This window comes from Salvelinus fontinalis, chromosome 28 (genome assembly GCF_029448725.1).
Source record: "Salvelinus fontinalis isolate EN_2023a chromosome 28, ASM2944872v1, whole genome shotgun sequence".
In the NCBI taxonomy this organism is placed as follows: domain Eukaryota; kingdom Metazoa; phylum Chordata; class Actinopteri; order Salmoniformes; family Salmonidae; genus Salvelinus; species Salvelinus fontinalis.
In genome coordinates this window covers 36,719,282-36,735,720 of record NC_074692.1, presented here as the reverse complement: position 1 = coordinate 36,735,720, position 16,439 = coordinate 36,719,282, and the positions used below count along the sequence as shown (strand labels likewise).

At 43.4% G+C, this 16,439-nt stretch overlaps 1 protein-coding gene across 4 annotated transcripts in view; it reads right to left on the bottom strand.

Moving 5' to 3' along the window:
• Positions 1–16,439, bottom strand: part of LOC129826660 (kinase suppressor of Ras 2-like) — a 130,057-nt gene that overhangs the window by 46,937 nt on the left and 66,681 nt on the right. For all 4 annotated transcript variants that reach the window (XM_055887627.1, XM_055887630.1, XM_055887628.1 and 1 more), the window contains exon 6: positions 12,059–12,231. In XM_055887627.1, the coding sequence (XP_055743602.1) occupies positions 12,059–12,231 (173 nt within the window). The remainder of the gene's footprint in view (positions 1–12,058; positions 12,232–16,439) is intronic.

The following is a 16,439-nucleotide window of genomic DNA, read 5'->3' as shown; positions in this document are numbered from 1 at the left end:
TAATAACCTATTTTGACTAACAATTTCTGACATTCAAAAAGTGACAAAAGTCTGATCATCGTCAGAATCATGAGATAAAATGATTCACTTCTGGATCTTTACGACCACACAGTAAATGAATAAACAAATGTTGTCAGACTTCTCAGTTACATTCACGATTACAAACAACTTAAGCCTCAAGGTGTACGATACATGACAGATATAGGAACATGGCTCCAAAGAACATTCTTCTGACACCACCGTTAGTACAGTATACTGCTCAGATATTCACCATTACTACAGTATACTGCTCAGATATTCAGCATTACTACAGTATACTGCTCAGATATTCACCATTACTACAGTATACTGCTCAGATATTCAGCATTACTACAGTATACTGCTCAGATATTAAGCATTACTACAGTATACTGCTGAGATATTCAGCGTTACTACAGTATACTGCTGAGATATTCACCATTACTACAGTATACTGCTCAGATATTCACCATTACTACAGTATACTGCTGAGATATTAAGCATTACTACAGTATACTGTGGAGATATTCAGCGTTACTACAGTATACTGCTGAGATATTCACCATTACTACAGTATACTGCTCAGATATTAAGCATTACTACAGTATACTGCTCAGATATTCAGCGTTACTACAGTATACTGCTGAGATATTCACCATTACTACAGTATACTGCTGAGATATTCATCATTACTACAGTATACTGCTCAGATATTCACCATTACTACAGTATACTGCTCAGATATTCACCATTACTACAGTATACTGCTGAGATATTCACCATTACTACAGTATACTGCTCAGATATTCAGTGTTACTACAGTATACTGCTCAGATATTCACCATTACTACAGTATACTGCTCAGATATTCATCATTACTACAGTATACTGCTCAGATATTCACCATTACTACAGCATACTGCTCAGATATTCACCATTACTACAGTATACTGCTCAGATATTCATCATTACTACAGTATACTGCTCAAATATTCACCATTACTACAGTATACTGCTCAGATATTCACCATTACTACAGTATACTGCTGAGATATTCAGCGTTACTACAGTATACTGCTCAGATATTCACCGTTACTACAGTATACTGCTCAGATATTCACCATTACTACAGTATACTGCTCAGATATTCACCATTACTACAGTATACTGCTCAGATATTCACCATTACTACAGTATACTGCTCAGATATTCACCATTACTACAGTATACTGCTCAGATATTCACCATTACTACAGTATACTGCTCAGATATTCACCATTACTACAGTATACTGCTCAGATATTCAGCGTTACTACAGTATACTGCTCAGATATTCACCATTACTACAGTATACTGCTCAGATATTCATCATTACTACAGTATACTGCTCAGATATTCACTATTACTACAGCATACTGCTCAGATATTCACCATTACTACAGTATACTGCTCAGATATTCATCATTACTACAGTATACTGCTCAGATATTCACCATTACTACAGTATACTGCTCAGATATTCACCATTACTACAGTATACTGCTGAGATATTCAGCGTTACTACAGTATACTGCTCAGATATTCACCGTTACTACAGTATACTGCTCAGATATTCACCATTACTACAGTATACTGCTCAGATATTCACCATTACTACAGTATACTGCTCAGATATTCACCATTACTACAGTATACTGCTCAGATATTCACCATTACTACAGTATACTGCTCAGATATTCACCATTACTACAGTATACTGCTCAGAAATTCAGCATCAGCAAAGTGTGAGATTGAGAAAAAAGCCCAGACCAGTGTGTGTGTGTGTGTGTGTGTGTGTGTGTGTGTGTGTGTGTGTGTGTGTGTGTGTGTGTGTGCGTGTGCGTGTGCGTGTGCGCGTGCGCGTGCGCGTGCGCGTGCGCGTGTGCGTGTGTGTGTGTGAGAGAAAATGTTCTGTGCAAATCTATTCTCTATTCTGTTTCACGTTCAATAACATGACCCTAACCTGACCTATCGTTAGCAGAGCCATGTGTTTAGAGAGCTGGATCATGTCAGATCCCCATTAAAATAACGAAGGCTATTAAAAAAAATACTACAAAAGTGAATGTCTAGAATGAGCATTATGATGCATGTACATGACACTACAAAAATCTATAGCAGCCATGTTGGAGCTCATTAACATGACACTACAACATTCTATAGCAGCCATGTTGGAGCCTCATTAACATGACACTACAACATTCTATAGCAGCCATGTTGGAGCCTCATTAACATGACACTACAACATTCTATAGCAGCCATGTTGGAGCCTCATTAACATGACACTACAAAAATCTATAGCAGCCATGTTGGAGCCTCATTAACATGACACTACAACATTCTATAGCAGCCATGTTGGAGCCTCATTAACATGACACTACAACATTCTATAGCAGCCATGTTGGAGCTCATTAACATGACACTACAGCATTCTATAACAGCCATGTTGGAGCCTCATTAACATGACACTACAACATTCTATAGCAGCCATGTTGGAGCCTCATTAACATGACACTACAAAAATCTATAGCAGCCATGTTGGAGCTCCATTAACATGACACTACAACATTCTATAGCAGCCATGTTGGAGCCTCATTAACATGACACTACAAAAATCTATAGCAGCCATGTTCGAGCCTCATTAACATGACACTACAACATTCTATAGCAGCCATGTTGGAGCCTCATTAACATGACACTACAACATTCTATAGCAGCCATGTTGGAGCTCATTAACATGACACTACAGCATTCTATAACAGCCATGTTGGAGCCTCATTAACATGACACTACAACATTCTATAGCAGCCATGTTGGAGACCCATTAAAATGACACTACAACATTCTATAGCAGCCATGTTGGAGCTCATTAACATGACACTACAACATTCTATAACAGCCATGTTGGAGCTCATTAACATGACACTACAACATTCTATAGCAGCCATGTTGGAGCTCATTAACATGACACTACAATATTCTATAGCAGCCATGTTGGAGCCCCATTAATATGACACTACAACATTCTATAGCAGCCATGTTGGAGCTCATTAACATGACACTACAACATTCTATAGCAGCCATGTTGGAGCCCCATTAATATGACACTACAACATTCTATAGCAGCCATGTTGGAGCTCATTAACATGACACTACAATATTCTAAAGCAGCCATGTTGGAGCCCCATTAATATGACACTACAACATTCTATAGCAGCCATGTTGGAGCTCATTAACATGACACTACAACATTCTATAGCAGCCATGTTGGAGCTCATTAACATGACACTACAACATTCTATAGCAGCCATGTTGGAGCTCATTAACATGACACTACAACATTCTATAGCAGCCATGTTGGAGCCCCATTAACATGACACTACAACATTCTATAACAGTCATGTTGGAGCCCCATTAACATGACACTACAACATTATATAACAGCCATGTTGGAGCCCCATTAACATGACACTACAACATTCTATAGCAGCCATGTTGGAGCCTCATTAACATGACACTACAACATTCTATAGCAGCCATGTTGGAGCCTCATTAACATGACACTACAACATTCTATAGCAGCCATGTTGGAGCCTCATTAACATGACACTACAACATTCCATAACAGCCATGTTGGAGCCCCATTAACATGACATGGGGAATATTTAAATAATGCTATGATACTGAATGTATAGAATAATAACAGTATAAAAACAATCTGAACTTGTACCAGTAACCCAGTAATAACCTGATGAATTAAGGGTTTACTGTGTGACAGCAGGCCACTGAAGTGGATATCAATGATTAATGATAGGACTGATTAACGTAGGTTCAGAAACACTGCATTTCCTAGTTCCTGTTGCACACACAAACACACCATCCCTACACCTCCCCCTCCAGGAGCCTGTAACTCTGTGTCTCTGGTTCACAGTCCAATACGTCGCTAAATTACACTCAGTCAGCCTGATAATCTGATAGAGAATGGGAAGTGACATCATCTGCTTATTGTTTAGTCTATTTACACTAACAACCTTGTAAACGCAACATCGCATGGTGTTGACATCTCTGGGCCTGACTTGATGAGTCTTTGCACATGTGTGCCACTCAAGCCAACAAACACGTGCACACGCACACACACGCACACAGACACACAGACACACACACACTCACACAGACGGATGTCAGAGTATCCCAAAGGCGCCAGACAACAGTGTCCCCCATTCTTTCTCTTTAATTTGGATAGACTCACAGCCTCCTTACCCCTCCACCCCCCCACCCCCCTCCCCACTCATGTCATAATCTAATGAGATGACAAACAGCCAAACAACAGGGAGAGAGAGTGGATACATAGACATGGAGGATATTACACCATAAAGTAGAAAAAACATGTCTGCCTTTCTGATCACAGGCACCTACAGCAGGCTATGGCATCTTTATGTGTGGAAACCAACTGAAATGGAAAAAGAGTCAAAAGACAGGGCTGAATGATATGAAACACAATAACAAGTTTGAATAATGATATGAATCTATTTTTCTTTAATAAAACTACCCCATGTGTATTCTAAGTAGCAGAAGTTGGCAAAGAGCGGTGGTGAAATGTAACTGTAATTTCCACGGTGTGAAACAAACTCCTCCGTTCGACTCGAGACAAAGAGCCTTGTTGCCAGCACTGTTTCCATGACAACCATTCAACGCGTGGGTATGACCTTTCTACAGAATATTGTTTTGATGTCATCTTTGACGAGGAGAACACCCCTCCCTCTTCTCACCTATCACCAAGTGCCCTAGAATTCCTGTTGTACACATCATGGTGATGGTCATTAAAAACAACACGTTAGAAAATACATATTATCTTCTACAAATGGGCCAAAGCCCCTCAGATCTGGTCCCATATCTGTTTGTGCTGTCTTCCCAACTCATATGGCAGGTAGCCTAGTGGTTAAAAGCGTTGGGCCAGTAACCGAAAGGTCGCTGGTTTGAATCCCTGAGCCGACAAGGTGAGACATCTGTCAATGTGCCCTTGAGCAAGTCACTAAACTGTAATTGCTCTGGAATAGAGTATGTCTACCAAATGACATAAAACAACACCATCAGATCTGGGACCAGAACTACCTCAGGCAGTGAATGTCTGTCCTATTATAAAGGCAGTGTTTTGTTTACCTGGCAGAGGTGGTAAAATTATCCTGGTGGTGTCTGTGTTTAGCTGGAAGCGGTGGAAAAAATGAGCCTGGTGGTGTCTGTGTTTAGCTGGAAGTGGTGGTAAAATGAGCCTGGTGTGTTTACCTGGCAGCAGTGGTACAATGAGGCTGTGGTGTCTGTGTTTACCTGGCAGCAGTGGTACAATGAGGCTGTGGTGTCTGTGTTTACCTGGCAGCAGTGGTAAAATGAGCCTGGTGGTGTCTGTGTTTAGCTGGCAGAGGTGGTAAAATGAGCTTGGTGGTGTCTGTGTTTAGCTGGTAGCGGTGGTAAAATGAGCCTGGTGGTGTATGTGTTTACTTGGCAGCAGCGGTAAAAAGAGCCTGGTGGTGTCTGTGTTTACTTGGCAACAGCGGTAAAAAGAGCCTGGTGGTGTCTGTGTTTACCAGACAGCAGTGGTAACATTTGTCTGGTGGTGTTTACCTGGAAGCAGTGGTAAAATGAGCTTGGTGGTGTCTGTGTTTAGCTGGCAGTGATAAAATGAGCCTGGTGGTGTCTGTGTTTAGCTGGCAGCAGTAAAATGAGCTATGTGATGTCTGTGTTTACAGTGGCTTGCCTACCACTTTGAAGATGCAAAATATTTTTTATTGTGAAACTAACAAGAAATAAGACCAAAAAAAATGAAAACTTGAGCGTGCATAACTATTCACCCCCCAAAGTCAATACTTTGTAGAGCCACCTTTTGCAGCAATTACAGTTGCAAGTCTCTTGGGGTATGTCTCTATAAGCTTGGCACATCTATCCATAGGGATTTCTGCCCATTCTTCAAGGTAAAACTGCTCCAGCTCCTTCAAGTTGGATGGGTTCTGCTGGTATACAGCAATCTTTAAGTCATACCACAGATTCTCAAATGGATTGAGGTCTGGGCTTTGACTAGGCCATACTGTCTGTATTTACCTGGCAGCAGTGGTAAAATGAGCCAGGTGGTGTCTGTGTTTAGCTGGCAGCAGTGGTGAAATGAGCCTGCTGGTGTCTGTGTTTAACTGGCAGTGGTAAAATGAGCCTGGTGGTGTCTGTGTTTAGCTGGCAGCAGTGGTGAAATGAGCCTGCTGGTGTCTGTGTTTAACTGGCAGTGGTAAAATGAGCCTGGTGGTGTCTGTGTTTAGCTGGCAGCAGTGTTAAAATGAGCCTGGTGGTGTCTGTGTTCTTCTGGCAGCAGTGTTAAAATGAGCCTGGTGGTGTCTGTGTTCTTCTGGCAGCAGTGTTAAAATGAGCCTGGTGGTGTCTGTGTTCTTCTGGTAGCAGTGTTAAAATGTGCCTTGAGGTGTCTGTGTTTACCTGTCAGCAGGCTCTTTAGGGTGAAATTAACCTGGTGGTGTCTGTGATTACCTGGCAGCAGGCTCTCTAGGCCTAGCAGGTGTTGGTGTGCTAGGGGCAGCCTTCCAACTGGACACACAAAACCTATCTCCCTGCAGGCACCACTTCAATCAGGCAAACTAAAACAAACCTCAAATCTCTAAGCTTCATGACGAGACACAAAATACAGCCGCCCTGAAACATGGTTCTAATTTTTGTATCAAGGCAAAATGTTTAAGAATACTGAAATCTATTACATTCCGATGCAGTGCAAAACCGTATGATATGCAACCGATTTCAACTGCCACTGTAAAACGATGTGATATATAACATCATTATTTGTTTAATTTTGTATTATGAATAAAGGCAAGGACAGCATCAATTCAGCCTCCGTTCTGACTCAATCTGATCAGGCCTATTGGCCAGCTACCCTCATGGGGTCTTTACTCTTTGATACAGATATCAGAGCCAGTAGCTTGGTTCTTGTAGTCCCAGAAGGGGCTTTGATGAGCTGTGCTGAGCAGATCCCAAGCAGATACTTTACGGCACAGCGTGCTCAATAAAACTGCGGCAGCATTCTGGATATCTATCTTTCCTTCCGGACCCCAAGCAGAACCATTAACAGACTGACGACACCCGCCAGGCCTGCTCCGTGGCTCTGTGCTGCTATGAGCCGCACTGGGACCCCAGGGGGAGGCTAAGCAGACAGATAAAAGCATTAGGGATGCCGCCACTTACTATGAATAACTGCCTTAGATAGGCAATTGTCTTCATCTCTAATGTCTTTGTCTGAGCCACAGTAAGATAATGAGCCAGACTGGAGGTTTCTCACTGCCTGTACCCGGGATAGTCCTCTATATTGTAGTGCTTGAGGGCCTAGCCATGTTGGTTGTTCTGGAGTGGGTGGAGGGCCAAGACATGTTGGTTGTTCTGAAGTGGGTGGAGGGCCAGGGCATGTTGGTTGTTCTGGTGGGTGGAGGGCCAAGACATGTTGGTTGTTCTGGAGTGGGTGGAGGGCCAAAACATGTTGGTTGTTCTGGAGTGGGTGGAGGGCCAAAACATGTTGGTTGTTCTGGAGTGGGTGGAGGGCCAGGCCATGTCGGTTGTTCTAGTGGGTGGAGGGCCAGGCCATGTTGGTTGATCTGGTGGGTGGAGGGTCAGGCCATGTCGGTTGTTCTAGTGGGTGGAGGGCCAGACCATGTAGGTTGTTCTAGTGGGTGGAGGGCCAGGCCATGTCGGTTGTTCTAGTGGGTGGAGGGCCAGGCCATGTTGGTTGTTCTGGAGTGGGTGGAGGGCCAGACCATGTCGGTTGTTCTAGTGGGTGGAGGGCCAGGCCATGTCGGTTGTTCTAGTGGGTGGAGGGCCAGGCCATGTTGGTTGTTCTGGAGTGGGTGGAGGGCCAAGACATGTTGGTTGTTCTGAAGTGGGTGGAGGGCCAGGGCATGTTGGTTGTTCTGGTGGGTGGAGGGCCAAGACATGTTGGTTGTTCTGGAGTGGGTGGAGGGCCAAAACATGTTGGTTGTTCTGGAGTGGGTGGAGGGCCAAAACATGTTGGTTGTTCTGGAGTGGGTGGAGGGCCAGGCCATGTCGGTTGTTCTAGTGGGTGGAGGGCCAGGCCATGTTGGTTGATCTGGTGGGTGGAGGGTCAGGCCATGTCGGTTGTTCTAGTGGGTGGAGGGCCAGACCATGTAGGTTGTTCTAGTGGGTGGAGGGCCAGGCCATGTCGGTTGTTCTAGTGGGTGGAGGGCCAGGCCATGTTGGTTGTTCTGGAGTGGGTGGAGGGCCAGACCATGTCGGTTGTTCTAGTGGGTGGAGGGCCAGGCCATGTCGGTTGTTCTAGTGGGTGGAGGGCCAGGTCATGTCGGTTGTTCTAGTGGGTGGAGGGCCAGGCCATGTTGATTGTTCTGGTGGGTGGAGGGCCAGGCCATGTTGGTTGTTCTGGAGTGGGTGGAGGGCCATGTCGGTTGTTCTAGTGGGTGGAGGGCCAGGCCATGTCGGTTGTTCTAGTGGGTGGAGGGCCAGGCCATGTCGGTTGTTCTAGTGGCTGGAGGGCCATGTTGGTTGTTCTAGTGGGTGGAGGGCCAGACCATGTCGGTTGTTCTAGTGGGTGGAGGGCCAGGCCATGTCGGTTGTTCTAGTGGGTGGAGGGCCATGTCGGTTGTTCTAGTGGGTGGAGGGCCAGGCCATGTCGGTTGTTCTGGAGTGGGTGGAGGGCCAGGCCATGTTGGTTGTTCTAGTGGGTGGAGGGCCATGTCGGTTTTCTAGTGGGTGGAGGGCCAGGCCATGTCGGTTGTTCTGGAGTGGGTGGAGGGCCAGGCCATGTCGGTTGTTCTGGAGTGGGTGGAGGGCCAGGCCATGTCGGTTGTTCTAGTGGGTGGAGGGCCAGGCCATGTCGGTTGTTCTGGAGTGGGTGGAGAGCCAGGCCATGTTGGTTGTTCTGGAGTGGGTGGAGGGCCAGGCCATGTCGGTTGTTCTGGAGTGGGTGGAGGGCCAGGCCATGTTGGTTGTTCTGGAGTGGGTGGAGGGCCAGGCCATGTCGGTTGTTCTAGTGGGTGGACTTTGACCTTAACCTCTGGTTCTGGGTCAGATATTTTGTCCAAATGACTAATGGTTACTGGTAGAACTGTAGGTAAGGTTATTTGATTCTAGATCTGTGGTTAAAGTCAACCTCTTTCATTCTATCTTATCCCTGGTAATCACTTGGTCAATTAGTCTCACTGGACAGAGAATAGACACATCAGTAGTCTAGTCAGTCACCGACGGCAAGAAAAAGCTGAACCATCAGTGGTCCTCAAACACTGGAATTAAACACACTTAGTTAATAGTCCTGAATATCTAGAGGCTCGAGCCCCTAACGCTGACATAAAGAACAAGAGACAGTAATTATACTTATTTGTACTTACGTGACAAAGACAGTAATTACTGAGGGAGATATTGGATTACCAGGAGCACTTGACTTTGAGCAACTGGTGTCGTATTAAACATGACTTCACAAGAAGTTTATCATATTCCATCATGCAGCAGGGAGAATTATCATCACTGTCACGTTCTTTCTCTCGCTATCCAAAACTCTCTGTCTATCCGTCTGTCTGACTCTCTCTCTCTCCTGCGCTCTCCGTTCTATCTCTCTCTATCCTAAACTGTCTATCCGTCTGTCTGACTCTCTCTCTCTCTCTCTCTCCTGCTCTCTCGTTCTTTCTCTCTCTATCCTAAACTCTGTCTATCCGTCTGTCTGACTCTCTCTCTCTCTCTCCTGCTCTCTCATTCTATCTCTCTCTATCCTAAACTCTGTCTATCTGTCTGTCTGACTCTCTCTCTCTCTCTCCTGCTCTCTCGTTCTTTCTCTCTCTATCCTAAACTCTCTCTCTCTGTCCGTCTGTCTGACTCTCTCTCTCTCTCTCTCTCCTGCTCTCTCGTTCTTTCTCTCTCTATCCTAAACTCTCTCTCTCTCTATCCGTCTGTCTGACTCTCTCTCCTGCTCTCTCATTCTATCTCTCTATCCTAAACTCTGTCTGTCCATCTGTCTGACTCTCTCTCTCTCCTGCTCTCTCGTTCTTTCTCTCTCTATCCTAAACTCTCTCTCTCTGTCCGTCTGTCTGACTCTCTCTCTCCTGCTCTCTCATTCTTTCTCTCTCTATCCTAAACTCTCTCTCTGTTTGTCTGACTCTCTCTCTCTTCCCCTTTTCTCTCCCTCTTTCACTCCCTACAAAAACACACAAACATACACGTCATTCATCCCATTTTATGTTGCAGGAGATTAATTGAAGTAGACGCCTCATCTTGAGCGATAACCATAATGCATTATCTTTGTTTTGTGTATGTATAGCCTATGTAGGAGTCTGTGTACTTCCTGCTGCTTCTCGTATACCATCTTGAGTCCACAAGTGAATCCAGACGTTCATGGTAATACCTGACAATCAATCAATCAATCAAATGTATTTATAAAGCCTTTTTTACATCAGCCGATGTCACAAAGTGCTATACAGAAACCCAGCCTAAAACCCCAAACAATGAATTAAGGACTATTAGAGTCTAGACCCATTCAGATCCCCTATCGAAGGCCATATTTCATTCCCTGACATCCCTGTCCCTGCCTCCTTCCGTCATTCTCAGTCTCCTCACATCGTCCCCGTCTCGCTCTCTCGTTCAGGACCGATTGTTATGCTTGTTATGTGTTTAAGTATGGCTAGTACTCTAAACTCCCTAAACTCCCTGATCTGTTTCACCTGTCTTTGTGCTTGCTTGTCTCCACCCCCCTCCAGGTGTCGCCCATCTTCCCCATTATCCCCACTGTATTTATACCTGTGTTCTCTGTTTGTCTGTTGCCAGTTTGTTTTGTTTGTCAAGCCTACCAGCGTTTTTTCCCTTGCTCCTGTCTCTTTCTAGTTCCTGTTTTCTAGTTTTCCCAGTTTTGACCATTCTGCCTGCCCTGACACTGAGCCTGCCTGCCGTTCTGTACCTTGTCACACCAACCTGGATTATTGACCTCTGCCTGCCCTGCCCCCGAGACTGCCTGTCGTTCTGTACCTTATGGACTCTGATCTGGATTACTGACCTCTGCCTGCCCTTGACCTGTCGTTTTGCCTGCCCCCTGTTCTAATAATACACTCTTGTGACTTCAACACTGTCTGCATCTGGGTCTTCTCCTGAAACGTTGTACTCCCATAAAGAAATGACTAGAGAAAGACCTGTAGACAGACAGTGGACAATCATGTAACACACTAGTAGTGGTGGAGAAAGTACCCAATTGTCATACTTGAGTAAAAGTAAAGATACCTTAATACAAAGTGAAAGTCACCCAGTAAAATACTACTTGAGTAAAACTCTAAAAGTATTTGGTTTGAAATATACTTAAGTATCAAAAGTAAATGTAATCGCTAATATATTCTTAAGTATCAAAAGTAAAAGTAAAAGTATAAATAATTTCAAATTCATTATATTAAGCAAATCAGAAGGCATCATTTTCCTGTTATTTTAATTGTACGGATAGCTAGGGAAACACTCCAACACTCAGACATCATTTACAAACGAAGCATGTGTTTAGTGAGTCCGCCAGATCAGGGGCTGTAGGGATGACCAAGGATGTTCTTTTGATAAGTGTGTGAATTTGTTCATTTTCCTGTCCTGCTAAGCATTCAAAATGTAACGAGTACTTTTGGGTGTCAGGGAAAATGTATGGAGTAAAAAGTATATCATTTTCTTTAGGAATGTATTAAAGTAAAAGTAAAAGTTGTCAAAAACATACATAGTCAAGTTAGGAGTACAGATACCCCAAAAAACGACTTAAGTAGTACTTTCAAGTATTTTTACTTAAGTACTTTAAACCACTGCACACTAGATAACACCCCTGATTCAACTAGCCAAGCAATGACAATCTTCAATCAAGATTGTATTAGTTGAATCAGGTGAGTTACTCCCTGCACCCACATCGGCCATTTGCAGATCAAATTGAACACTCCTAGACTAACGAGTACTATACTGTAAGTCTTAGTGTTATAAAAAGGGTACTTACTTGCGTCGGAGTAGACGGGGGGAGTGGAGGGCATGAAGGTGGGGAAGAAAAAGGAACGGAGGGAGCGATGGTCGGAGGAGTGTAGGGGTGAACGCTGGGTAGGCAGGTTCTCACAGCTCCCCATACTACTGTTGATCTTCAGGTGCTGAGGCTTGGACTTCTTCTGCTTCACTCTGAGACACACAGAAATACAAAATGACTCTTATTAAACAGTTATAAACTGATATTATATATAATTCTAAAGCTCTTACGCACAGAGAAACAGTTAGTCTGTAATTAAACAGTTATAAACTACAGTTATAAAGCTTTATTCTTCAATTATACACACAGAGTTCAAGTAAAAGACACATCTCAACATCAACTGTTCAGAGGAGACTGCGTGAATCAGGCCTTCATGGTCGAATTGCTGCAAAGAAACCACAACTAAAATACACCAATAAGAAGAATAGACTTGCTTGGGCCAATGGACATTAGACCAGTGTAAATCTGTCCTTTGGTCTGATGAATCCAAATGGGAGGTTTTGGTTCCAACCGCCATGTCTTTGTGAGACGCAGAGTAGGTGAACGGATGATCTCCGCATTTATGGTTCCCACCGTGAAGCATGGAGGAGGAGGTGTGATGGTGCTTGCTGGTGACACTGTCAGTTATTTATTTAGAATTCAAGGCACACTTAACCAACATGGCTACCACAGCATTCTGCAGTGATACGCCATCCAATCTGATTTGCGCTTAGTGGGACTATCATTTGTTTTTTAACAGGACAATGACCCAAAACACACCTCCAGGTTGTGTAAGGGCTAGTTGACCAATAAGGATAGTGATGGAGTGCTGCATCAGATGACCTGGCCTCCACAATCACCCGACCTCAACCCAATTGAGATGGTTTGGGATGAGATGGACCGCAGAGTGAAGGATAAACAGCCAACAAGTGCTTAGCATTTGTGGGAACTCCTTCAAGACTGTTGGAAAAGCATTCCAGGTGAAGTTGGTTGAGAGAATGCCAAGAGTGTGCAAAGCTGTCATCAAGGCAAAGGGTGGCTACTTTGAAGAATCTAAAATATAAAACATATTTTGACTTGTTTAACACTTTTTGGTTACCACATTCTACAATGTAGAAAAACGTAAAAACAGTAAAAAATAAGAAAAACTCTTGAATGGGTAGGTCCAAACATTAAAAAGCTCTTATAATACAACTTCTTATACAACTACAGTTATAAAACTGTTGATGACGTTTTTTACTTTGAAAACGGCAAACTCAAATAACTTCAGACATGTCAAATATCCTGAGACGTCATATCATCATTCTCCCTGAAGCCTGAGTGTGAGATAGAGAGAGAGAGAAACAGAGACAGAGCGAAACAGACAGAGTGGAGTGTACAGAGAGAGAGAGAGAGAGAGAGAGAGAGAGAGAGAGAGAGAGAGAGAGAGAGAGAGAGAGAGAGAGAGAGAGAGAGAGAGAGAGAGAGAGAGAGAGAGAGAGAGAGAGAGAGAGAGAGAGAGAGAGAGAGAGAGAGGAATTCCTTTAATTTAAATTGAATTGAGAGAGAGTCGATACCTCCCCAAACAAACCCTAGCCACACCCTATATAAGACCCCCCAGATCAGTCTTATGCTTATGCTCAACATGCTCTGCTCACACCTACCGTAATGGTCCGAGCCACAGGAAAACAAAACTAGACACTATGGAACACAAAGTATTTACGATCTCATCCTGGAATATACAAGGTCAGAGGTCATCTGCATTTGGCCTAAAGAGCAGGAACCAAGACTTCATCAAAGAAATCAGAAATACAGACGTTGACATCTTACAAGAAACATGGTATAGCGGAGACGGACCCATTGGTTGCCCACTAGGTTACAGAGAGCTGGTAGTCCCATCCACCAAACTACCAGGTCTGAAACATGGAAGAGACTCAAGGGGTATGCTAACTAGTTATAGATCAGAACTAATCCACTCTATTAAATGAGTTAGAACAGAAACATTTTACATCTGGCTAGAAATTAATAAGGAAATGATCTCCTCATGTGTGCTACCTATATCCCCCCAATAGAATCCCCATACTTTAACGATGACAGCTTCTCCATCCTAGAGGTGGAGATCAACCATTTCCAGGCCTGGGGGCATAGTCCTAGTCTGTGGTGAATGTCACCCTCAGCACACAGGGGAACAAGGGGACAAACACCTATCTGGAGGTGACAACATTCAACCCCCCATATGCCCCCCTAGATACAACTATGACAAAACAACCAACAAAAACAGGTCACAACTCCTGCAATTCTGTCACACGCTGGGTATGTGCATAGTCAATGGTAGGCTTTGAGGAGACTCTTACGGTAGGTACAACTACAGCTCATCCCTTGGCAGTAGTACTGTAGACTACTTTATCACTGACCTCAACCCAGAGTCTCTCAGAGCGTTCACAGTCATCCCACTGATTCCCCTATCAGATCACAGCAAAATCACAGTCTACTTGAACGGAGACATACTCAATCATGAGGCATCAAAGCCAAAGGAACTGCATAAAATTAAAAAACACTATAGATGGAAGAAAAGTAGTGTAGAAACCTACCAAAAAACAATTAGGCAACAACAAATTCAATCCCTTTTAGACAACTTCCTGGACAAAATGTTCCACTGTAATAGTGAAGGTGTAAACTTGGCAGTAGAAAACCAAAACAGTATATTTAACCTAAAGCTTCCCTATCAAATCAAAAAAATTCAAGCAGACAACCTAAGAAAGTTAACAACAATGACAAATGGTTTGATGAAGAATGCAAAAACCTAAGAAAGAAATTGAGAAACATATCCAAACAAAAACATAGAGACCCAGAAAACCTACAGCACACCTTCACTATGGTGAATCACTAAAACAATACAGAAATACACTACGGAAAAAGAAGGAACAGCACTTCAGAAATCAGATCAATGTAATTGAAGAATCCATACAATCTAACCACTTCTGGGAAAATTAGAACACACTAAACAAACAACAACACGGAGTTATCTATCCAAAATGGAGATGTGTGAATAAACCACTTCTCCAATCCCTTTAGCTCTATAACAAAGAACAAAGAACAAACAGAAAAAATATATACATGATCAATTACACATCTTAGAATCAGCTCTTAAACTCTTTAACATCATCCTTAGCTCTGGCATCTTCCCCAATATTTGGAACCAAGGACTGATCACCCCAATCCACAAAAGTGGAGACAAATTTGACCCCAATAACTTCCGTGGGATATGCGTCAACAGCAACCTTGGGAAAATCCTCTGCATTATCATTAACAGCAGACTCGAACATTTCCTCAGTGAAAACAATGTACTGAGCAAATGTCAAATCGTTTTTTTTACCAAATTACCATACGACAGACCACGTTTTCACCCTAAACACACTAATTCACGAACAAACTAGAACAAAGGCAAAGTATTCTCATACTTTGTTGATTTCAAAAAAGCTTTTGACTCAATTTGGCATGAAGGTCTGCTATACAAATTGATGAAAAGTTGTGTAAAAACTTACAACATTATAAAATCCATGTACACAAACAACAAATGTGCGGTTAAAATTGGCAAAAAACATACATTTCTTTCCACAGGGCCATGGGGTGAAACAGGGATGCAGCTTGAGCACCACCCTCTTCAACACATATGTCAACGAATTGGCGAGGGCACTAGAACAGTCTGCAGCAGCCGGCCTCACCCTACTAGAATCTGAAGTCAAATGTCTGCTGTTTGCTGATGATCTGGTGCTTCTGTCCCCAACCAAGGAGGGCCTACAGCAGCACTTAGATATTCTGCACAGATTCTGTTAGACCTGGGCCCTGACAGTAAATCTCAGTAAGACGAAAAATGATGGTGTTCCAAAAAAGGTCCAGTTGCCAGGACCACAAATACAAATTACATCTTGACACCGTCCACCTACAGCACACAAAAAACAATACATACCTTGGCCTAAACATCAGCGCCACAGGTAACTTCCACAAAGCTGTGAACAATCTGAGAGACAAGGCAAGAAGGGCCTTCTACGCCATCAAAATGAACATAAAATTCGACATACCAATTAGGATCTGGATAAAAATACTTGAATCAGTCATAGAACCCATTGCCCTTTATGGTTGTGAGGTCTGGGGTCCACTCACCAACCAAGAATTCACAAAATGGGACAAACACCAAATTGAGACTCTGCATGCAGAATTTTGCAAAAATATCGTCTGTGTACAACGTAAAACACCAAATAATGCATGCAGAGCAGAATTAGGCCGATACCCGCTAATTATCAAAATCCAGAAAAGAGCTGTTAAATTCTACAACCACCTAAAAGGAAGCGATTCCCAAACCTTCCATAACAAAGTTACCACCTACAGAGAGATGAACCTG